Below are 9,477 nucleotides of genomic sequence, written 5' to 3'. Positions count from 1 at the left end.
CGGGAGGGGCAGCGGGCAGCGCCGCGCGGGGCCGCTCGGGCCGGCCGCAACCCGCCTCGCTGGTCTCTTGCAGAGGGGGCGTTGTCCGGGTTCGACAGCTTCAACACCGAATTCTTCCAGAGCAGTTACAGCATCGAGGACCAGGCGCAGCCCTACAGCTACAGCGGGCGGCCGTACAGCAAGTAACTCGTGTGCCCTGCCGGGCACGGCATCCCGGGGCTCGGCTTGGGGCACCCCAGACCTTATCCCGTCCCACCCTGCCATGGCAGGGGCCCCTCCCCCTGTCCCAGGTGCTCCCGGCCCTGTCCAGCCTGGCCTGGGACACTGCCAGGGATGCAGGGGCAGCCCCAGCTGCTCTGGGCACCCTGTGCCAGGGCCTGACACCCTCCCAGGGGGCAGTTCTTTCCCAATATCCCATCCAGCCCTGCCCTCTGGCATTGGGAAACCATTCCCTTTGTCCTGGCACTCCAGGCCCTTGTTCAAAGTCCCTCTCCAGCTCTCCTCTAGGTTTCCTTAGGATACTTCTGGGGCAGTCTGTGTCTCCAGGAAAGGTTTGGCACTTCAGCCAGCTGCTGGTTTCTGGAAATGAGTCCCGGTTGTTCTGTTGGATGGAGAGCTGAATTCTCTGTAAATGGAGATCTGAAGGAATTTTGTGTTCAATTCTCTGCCTGGTAGATTTAGAGCAAGTGTTAGAAGATTAAAGGACAAGCTCAATGAACAAAATTATATGAGTGATCTGCATGTCCTTGGGAGAAGAAATACAGTTCTTCTGCAGCTCCATCTCCAGTCACTCACTTGGCAACTAGGAATTAGTGTCACCTAAGTGAGCCTGCAGTGTCCTGGTGGCTCCCAGGCTGCAGCAGAGAGGTGTGGAGGGTGTTCCTGGGGCAGGGGGATCCTGGCAGCCCCGTGTGAACAGCCAGCCTTGGGCTGAGGGCTTTGCTCCCTCTGAGTGATCCCTGAGATGGATGGAGCAGGTCAGTGCCATTTGTGACCTGAACAAATGTGTCCCCTGTGCTGGACTCTGCTAATGTGAGGAGTTCTGCATTTTCCTTCTGTTTCCACAGTTAAATATTTTGGAAATGTTTATGGAAATCTCTGTGGTTAGACTTGGGATAGATTAGTGGCAAGAATACCTGAAGAGTTGTTTAGGGCAGAGGGTGGCTTTGATTGGGTTGTTTTGTGGAGGACCTATGGGATCACATCATGGAACTTGTTAAGAGAGATGGAAGCTGTGACATACTGAGTGGAAGAAGCTTTGCCTTGCAGGAGCGTCTCAGCAGCAGCTCTGGGTGTGCCCTAACGTGGGGTTGTGCTTTGCAGGCCCTATGGAGGCTACGAGTACCCCCAGCAGGCTGGCTTTGTGCCCCACGACATGATGCAGCAGCAGCAGCCCTACACGGGGCAGATCTACCAGCCCACGCAGGGCTACACCCCAGCCTCAGCACAGTCTTTTTATGGAAGCAACTTTGAGGATGAGCCTCCGCTATTAGAAGGTATAACTTTGCTAAATCCAGAACTCCTCCTAGTTTGGGGGTAAGTTGGTAGCAGTGTGTGGATTCCCTGCTGCTGGGAGTGCTCAGTGCGTTTGAAATTCTCATTGATTTTTTTTAACCTGTATTTTGGCATGTGAAATCCTTGTTCTTGTGTGAACTTCTGCAGTTGGGAATTTGTGCTTTCCTGCTTCACACCGGCTGCTCTGTGGCAGATTAAATCAGTTAACTGGGAGACCTGACTTTGTGGCAAAACACTTAATATTTCTCATGTTGCAAATAATAATTGTAACTGCCCACTTTGTAAAGTAAGTGCCTGCAGGTGCTGTCAGTTGATTCTTGGTTAGAATGGGAATGTTTCATTGCTAACAAGGAGTGCTAAACACTGCAGAAGTGCCTGTGTGGAGTACAGCCTGTGCAGAGTGCCAGGCTGGATATTCAGCTAAGTCTGGCTTGCTGGGATCAGTTTCCAGCTTATTTCTGTTATTTTTCAGTTCCCAACAAATGAATAAACTGTCCCTGTTACAGGGTGGAGAGACAGGCATCTGTCACACCTGTCCCCAGGCATGATACCTTCCCCTGGGCTTTTTTATTAATTTATTTACATGAATAAAACAGGATCAGGGAACTGGGCTGAAGCACCTCTGTGAACCCACAACTCTGTGCTTGGGCTCTTCCCTGGTCCTTCAGAAACCACCTGGGCACTTCCCAGCCCCTGAGACTGGGCATGTGTGCAGGCAGCAGGAGGAAAGAGGGGAGGGCTCAATGCCCTGGTGCCCACTGTGGATCTGGGGGAGATGGAAGTGGAGAGGCAGGGAAGACAAAGAGAGGAGCAGTGGGGCAGCCAGGAAGGGAAGACATGAAATCCATGTTGTGTTCACTTGCAGAATTGGGGATCAATTTCGACCACATCTGGCAGAAAACACTAACGGTGCTGCACCCCCTGAAGGTGGCTGATGGCACCATCATGAACGAGACGGACCTGGCCGGGCCCATGGTGTTCTGCCTGGCCTTTGGGGCCACCCTGCTGCTGGTGAGGCACTGCCACGGGGGCTGCTGGGCACAGCTCTGCTGGGAAACGTGCCAGGGGAACCCTGCAATACCTGCAGGGCTCCTGGGGGCTGGGCACGGGGGCCAGGAAAGCTCATCCTGCCCGTGGAGTGTCCTGAGTGGGAAGGGACCCTCAGGGATCATCAGAGGCCAGCTCCTCACCCTGCACAGGACAGAAGTTGGTGTGTGCATGGGAGAGGCACTGGGGCCTCTCACACTGCTGGGATGGATGAGCTCTGTCACACCAGGGGGGATTTCAGTGTCAGCTCACTCTGGAACAAACCTGCTCCCACACTGCTTGTGTTGCTCAGTGGGCCTGGCACTGCTGGAGCCTGGTCAGTTTTTCTAACTGAGCTTAATTGGAATAATTGTGCTTTAATGGCTCATAGATGACAGGAAACAGTGTTCCTTGGCATTGAAAGCTTCAGGGGCTTTAATCTGTTCTAGCTTTGAATGCTTCAGGCACTGCTTGTCATTTCTGCCTAAAATTTCACGTTGCTGTGACAGTTAAAACACACTGTGGTACCAAGGGGCCCTCAAGCCTACTTCAATAAGTAACTTCTATTTATGGAAAGTAGGCCAGTCAAATTAATGAACATGTTTATAATAGATACGTTTGGATTTTCTTTTCCTAAAAACTTATTTCTCATGAGTGCTTTTTAAAAAAAATCCATGGAATGTGGTGAAAGGAAGTGGGCTGAGCCTGGCACAGAGGTTGCAGCAGTTGTGATTGTTTCCTGTGCTGTTTGGGAAAGAGGAGAGCTGGGTCTAAGGACATCCAGTTTGGAAGTTGTTGGAAGGACACCCTGGAAGCTGCACAGCTCCATGTCCTGCAGAGGTGCCTTGGGCAGGTGCTGGAGGGGAAGCAGCACTCTCAGCCTGGGAAAACCAGGAGATGACCTGAATACATGGACATAACCCACATGTGCTTCCCCTGTGCTTGTGAACAAGCAAATTTGGGTTTGGCTTTTTAAAATCTCCCTCAGCTAATCCCAAGTTCACACCCAGTGCTTGGCAGCTCAGCCTCAGCTACTCCTGGAATTTTTAAAATAGTTTTGTTTGTGCCATAACTTTGTGCATTCTATCACAAATTAAAGGACTTCAGCTCTGGGTTTGTCAAGAAGTTCCTGAGTTACAGTTTTGTGGTCTTTACACACCAGTTCTGTAAAGATCACTATTGCAAGTAATCAGTCAGCATTAGAAGTCCTTGATAAACCCTAAACAGTTCCTGGGCTGAGATCAGAGAACAACCACCAGATCAGAACCGGTTCATTAAGATCCACAGAGTCAGGAGGAATCCCAGGCTCCTGGAGCATGACGTGTCCTGGGACTCTGGGGGAGAAACACTCCCTGTGGGATGGGAGTGAGGGAGCTGGGGCTGGGGGACAGTGCCTGGGCCCACCCCTGCTGTGTTCCAGGGGGGGTGGATCTGCTCCCTGGGCTGGTTCTATCCTGACCCCATCCTGACTCCAGTCCTGGGCTGGTTCCATCCTGGGCTGGTTCCATCCTGTCTCCATCCTGGTTCCATCCTGACCCCAATCTTTTGCTGATTCCATCCTGTGCTGGTTCCATCCTGACCCCATCCTGACTCCCATCCTGTGCTGGCTCTCCATCCTGACCCCATCCTGACTCCCATCCTGTGCTGGCTCCATCCTCACCCCGTGCTGTGCCCGGTGCAGGCTGGCAAGATCCAGTTTGGGTACGTGTACGGGATCAGCGCCATCGGTGATGAGCATCACCGGGGTGTCCTTCGGCTGCGTGGCCAGCGTGCTGGGCTACTGCCTGCTGCCCATGATCCTGCTCTCCTCCTTCGCCATCGTCTTCTCGCTGCAGTAAGTGCTGCTGTGTGCCCCTGGGGCACAGGGCCCTCCTGCCATGGGAGGCAATCACTGACAGGGGTTTGCATGTTCAGTGCTGCAGCTCTGTATCATTTGAATGTGACAGGAATCTTCAGTAAGGGCAAGAATTAATTATCAATGGCTTCAGGTATTTACTGGGGAAAGGGGGTGAATCCTGGCTTGACCTCTAAGTCATTAAACAGCTTTTGAATACCTAGGCTCCAAGAGCAATCTCAGGTTTGTTTTGAGCCAGCTCTGAATCTGACAGGTCTCAGCACCTGTGAAGTCTGAAAGTAATTATTATTGAAGACACAAATTAGGATTTTACAAATACAAGAAAATTAGAGTGATTTGTCTTGGCTCTGTGAATTTAGGGTATGAAAAGAAACAGCTTGGCAGAGAATTTATACTCACTGGTTTGAAATTTTCATATGCGTAGAGTTAATTTTGAGGGGGTTTTCTACTGTCATAATTGATTGATACTGTTCTAAAATTCTAGAATCCCAGCATGTTTTGGGTTGGAAAAGCCCATCCAGTGCTGCTCCTGCCATGGCAGGGACACCTTCCACTGTCCCAGTTTGCTCCCAGCCCCAGTGTCCAGCCTGGCCTTGGGCACTGCCAGGGATGCAGGGGCAGCCACAACTGCTCTGGGCACCTGTGCCAGTGCTTTCCCAGTGCTTTTAGTGGGAATATTTCATTTAATGCCAAATGCTGAAATTCATCCCAGAAGCTGCACAAGGTGTTGATGAGTCCAGGTGTGACTCCTGCAGGTGGATATACACAGCAGGGCTCACAGGAATTCTGTTCTTTCTGCCATTCCAGGGGGATGATGGGGATTATTCTGACGGCTGGAATTATTGGCTGGTGCAGCTTTTCTGCTTCCAAGATCTTTATCTCTGCCTTAGCCATGGAGGGCCAGCAGCTGCTCGTGGCCTACCCCTGCGCGTTGCTGTACGGAGTCTTCGCCCTCATCTCCGTCTTCTGAACAGACTCTGGGGGCCAAAAGGAAAATCCCAGCGTGGAACATGGACTTGGACCAGAAACAGCTGCAAACAACTGTCTCGTGTTGCTATCATGAAACTTAGACCTGTTTGAATCACCTGGAACAATGGAAAATGTCTCGTGTTCACTTTTTTAGGACCTTGAATACTGTTTTCAATGACCTGGGGAGTCCAGAGCTTTAATACGTGTTCATGCTTATCAAGTTCCTGTGATTTCTTTCCCATTCCTAGATATTTAGAAAAAGTAACTTTCAGTTGTTTATTTGAGGGTTGTGATTTTTGTTCATTTTGTTTTGTTTTGTTTTGTAGGGGAGGGCGAAGGGTTGCAGTTACAGATTGGTAGATTTTTATCCAAAACAGTTAAAGGAGCTGCCGTGGATTTGGGGGACTCTGGATAAATCTGCAGGAAAGAGGAACCTGTTTCCTGACCCCTCTCACCAAAAATGCACAAATGAACAAAATTAGAGTATTTCCTGTATTTTAACCAATATCCTCCTAAGCTCTCCAGTCTCAATTATTTGTTCATTTGCTGTGAGAGTATTTCAGGATTTAAGATACTTAAATTATGAAGTAGAAAACAGATGCTTAAAAGTGAAAGGGATCTGTGATTCTGTCACACTTGAAACATGACCACATTGGGGTGTCTGTAGCTTTATGTTAACTGGGGTTTCTGAAGGACGTGGGCAGAGGTTCCTTCCCTCATGGTGCACATTCTGCTGGATGGATGAAGAGGAATCTCTCTCACAGTGCTTCCAAGGAAAACACCATTTGGAAAACGTTATGCTTGTCAGTATTGTAGTTATTGTAAAATAATTTAAGGCATATTGATTAAATTTTCCTTAAATTTTGAAAAAGGTGTTTGATTTTCCTAACCTTTATTTTTGATGTTCAGTTACTAAAATATAAATTTTCATGTTGAAGCAAAATCACATTTAAAATTGAATTCATTGGGTGGATTTGGTGTTTGCTACAGCGAGTGAAGAGCAGGAGGGAGCTCCTGTCCTGTGTCTGTGCAGATCAATAGCATTGATTGCCAATGAGCCTAATTAAACACAGTTCTAGGACACAGAAGAGCTCCCTCAGCTGCTTGAGCAAGTCAGGTTCTAACACTCCAATTAATATTGTACTTTGAGAACAGCTAATTCAGCTTTTCCTGTGCATTCCAGAGGGAAAGTTCTTAAAGCCTTGCAGTGATCCCATAGGTGCCTTCCAGGGTGATCACCTGGGTATTAAAATACTGTAAATAACGTTTTCTTTCACCACAGCATGAGCAGACTTCAGTGCACAGGAAGAACAACTCAGTGTTGCCCTGGCAATAGAGCTGCTGAGTTTGGAGAAACCATAGGAAAAGGGATTTATTTAGATTTAAATGCTCACAAAGTCAGCAGTGGAGGACACTGCACGTTCTACTCCAGCAGTGAGGGCTGACCCAGGAGTTTCCTCTCACAGGATTTAGCAGTTTGTAACTGAATTTCTAAGTGGTCTCTGGGGAGCAGAGAGAAGCAGATGAAAGCAGGAGGTCAAACACTTGACTTCATGGAGGACTTGATAAAAACCAGTTATGTCTAGAGTGGTTGTCTTAAAGATCCCAAACTTCTGGTCCAGTAATTAATGTGATTGCCTTGACTCTTTATTGCCTTTCCAAAATCAATCCCATCGATTTTCTGTAATGAAGTTTTGTCCTAGTTCTTGCTTCCATTTCAGTTACATTTCAGATGATTCAATCTCCCAATCCCATAGAATGTCAGGATTGGAGGCTGTAGTTCTGCACTCCCACATTTGCCTTTCTCAGTTAGGACTTTTCTTTCCACGTCTGAGCTCCCCCACAGTCTGTCCCCCACCCTTCTCACCTGGGTTTTAGATGCAGTGCCACCACCACTTTATCCTGCTTTGGCTCCCTTTGTGTCACTCAGCTTAAAGCACCAAACAAATGCTGCAGTTGCCTTTTCAAACCCCCTTTTGTTACTCCCCCCGATCTTGAAATCATGCCCTGCCCTGCAAGAGCTCTGAGTTGCCTTTCCTGGTTTGTCCGTGGTCACCCCGGGCTGTTGGTGACAGTGGCAGTGGCAGTGGCAGTGTTTTTCACATCCCTTGTGCTGTGGGGCAGCTGCTGCCCCCGGTTCTGTTCCTGTACCAAATTCCCGGGCCCATCCCGTGCCAGCCCGTGTTGTTAACGTGCTGCTGTGCCCATCACCGCTGTGAGTGTGCAGCAGCTGAGTGCTGGCTGCAGGGACAGCGCTGGAACATTCCCCGGGGCTCTCTGGGCTGGGACCGGGCTGGGACCGGCCCCTGGGGGCGAGGGCTGGGCTGGCACAGCCGGAGGGGTCACCTGCAGCTGTCACCTGGGTCCCTGCGGTAGTGAAAGGCGGAGCCGGGCGCTGCTGTTTGCAGCCTCTCCACTGGGTGGGTCTGCAGCACTCCCGATGTGCTCCGAGCCAGAACAGAGCCCTGGCCTGCCTGGGGAAATCCTTCCCTGCCCATGGAGCCCCAGCTGTGCCTGACCCCAACCTTGAGCACCGGGTGCCACAGGAGTTCCTTGGGCACTCCAGGGACGGGGATCCAAACCCCCCTGCCCGTGTTTAACACCTTCTCCATGCAGAAATCCCTGCTGGATGCAGGTCCGTGCAGTGCTGTGCAAACACCTGAGCACCACGGTCCCACTGCTGCACTCAAAGCTGCTGCTGGGCTGAAGCAGGACCTGGGCAGCCTTTCTCTCCTCCTGCTCTCCCTGCTGGTGTCCCACACCAGCAGCAGTGACATTCCCTGCGGTCACAGCCCTGATGCAGCTGGCTCTCCATCCCTGGCAGGGGAAGGGATCCATTCCAGCCATGGTGGGGAGGCTCCTAAACCTAACCCTAACCTGAACCCTAACCCAAACCCTAACCCTAACCTGAACTCTAAACCTAACCCTGACCCTAACCCTAACCCTGACCCTAACCCTGATCCTAACCCTAACCCTGACCCTAACCCTAACCCTGACCCTAACCCTAACCCTAACCCTAACCCTAACCCTAACCCTAACCCTAACCCTAACCCAAACCCTAACCCTAACCCTAACCCAAACCCTAACCCTGACCCTAACCCTAACCCTAACCCAAACCCTAACCCAAACCCTAACCCTAACCCTAACCCTAACCCTAACCCTGACCCTAACCCTAACCCTAACCCTCCCCATTCACGGGGAACCTTTGCTGTGTCTCATTCCTTGGGTAACAGGGAATTTCAGCATCTTCAGTCAGAATGCATTGATGCATTCACATGTCTGCACAGCCAAGATGACAATTCTAACACCATGGGGTAGTTTATTTCCATTCATTTATTTAATTATCTGCTTTAAATATCAAAGTCTGTGTGGGGGTTTTGTTGGTTTTTAATTGCATGGGCCTCTCCTCATTTCACTTCTTCATCCCTGGTGATTTCCCTGTCATTGCTGGATACACCATCAGAATTAAGTTTCCAGTGTGCATATTGACAAAAGAGAAGATAATAATTACAAGTGATTGATCAGTGCAAGCCCACATCATTGGATTAATTCTTCCCTCCTTCCCACCACTGTTAATTCAGAATAAATTTGTAGCAACCAAGAGATCTTCACTCATGTGCTGATGATCTTCATGTTCTGCCTGAGCTTTAATTGAGCTTAAAAGGCCCAATTCTGCCTCAAATCTATCCTTAGTGTTGTTTCAGACCTGAATGTAGAGTTTGAATTTGAAGATGATCCTCCTGCCTACACCTAGCTGGGGTTAGTTTCCCCCTCAGTCAGTGCTTCCATTAGCTTCCCCCATTCCTGGGCAGGGTGGGAGGCTGTGGGGTGGCTGTGCTGGGATGGAGCCCATGGATGGAATGGGATTGCATCCCTGCACTCCTCAGATCCACTGCAGGACACAGGGGTTTGGTTAAAGGGTGCCAGGGGGACATAAAGCCCCAGGGCTGGCACAGGGGTTTGCCTAGAGGGTGCCAGGGGGACATAAAGCCCCAGGGCTGGCACAGGGGTTTGCCTAGAGGGCACCAGGGGGACATAAAGCCCCAGGGCTGGCACAGGGCCTGGGGGAGTCCTCAGCGAGCACAGGGAGCTGTGGGGGTCACCCAGAACAC

The 9,477-nt window shown here is 50.4% G+C and overlaps 1 protein-coding gene across 1 annotated transcript; it reads left to right on the top strand.

Moving 5' to 3' along the window:
- Positions 1–8: 8 nt before the first annotated feature.
- On the top strand, positions 9–6,236 carry YIPF5 (Yip1 domain family member 5). Its single transcript, XM_005418830.2, is given in 6 exon segments — positions 9–182; positions 1,324–1,496; positions 2,381–2,526; positions 4,223–4,269; positions 4,271–4,375; positions 5,204–6,236. Coding segments are annotated over 5 exon segments (582 nt in total). The 5' UTR covers positions 9–182; positions 1,324–1,375; the 3' UTR covers positions 5,367–6,236.
- Positions 6,237–9,477: the final 3,241 nt, after the last annotated feature.

This window comes from Geospiza fortis, unplaced genomic scaffold (assembly GCF_000277835.1).
Source record: "Geospiza fortis unplaced genomic scaffold, GeoFor_1.0 scaffold55, whole genome shotgun sequence".
NCBI lineage: Eukaryota > Metazoa > Chordata > Aves > Passeriformes > Thraupidae > Geospiza > Geospiza fortis.
The sequence above is the reverse complement of the archived record's forward strand: the minus strand, read 5'-3'. Positions and strand labels throughout refer to the sequence as shown.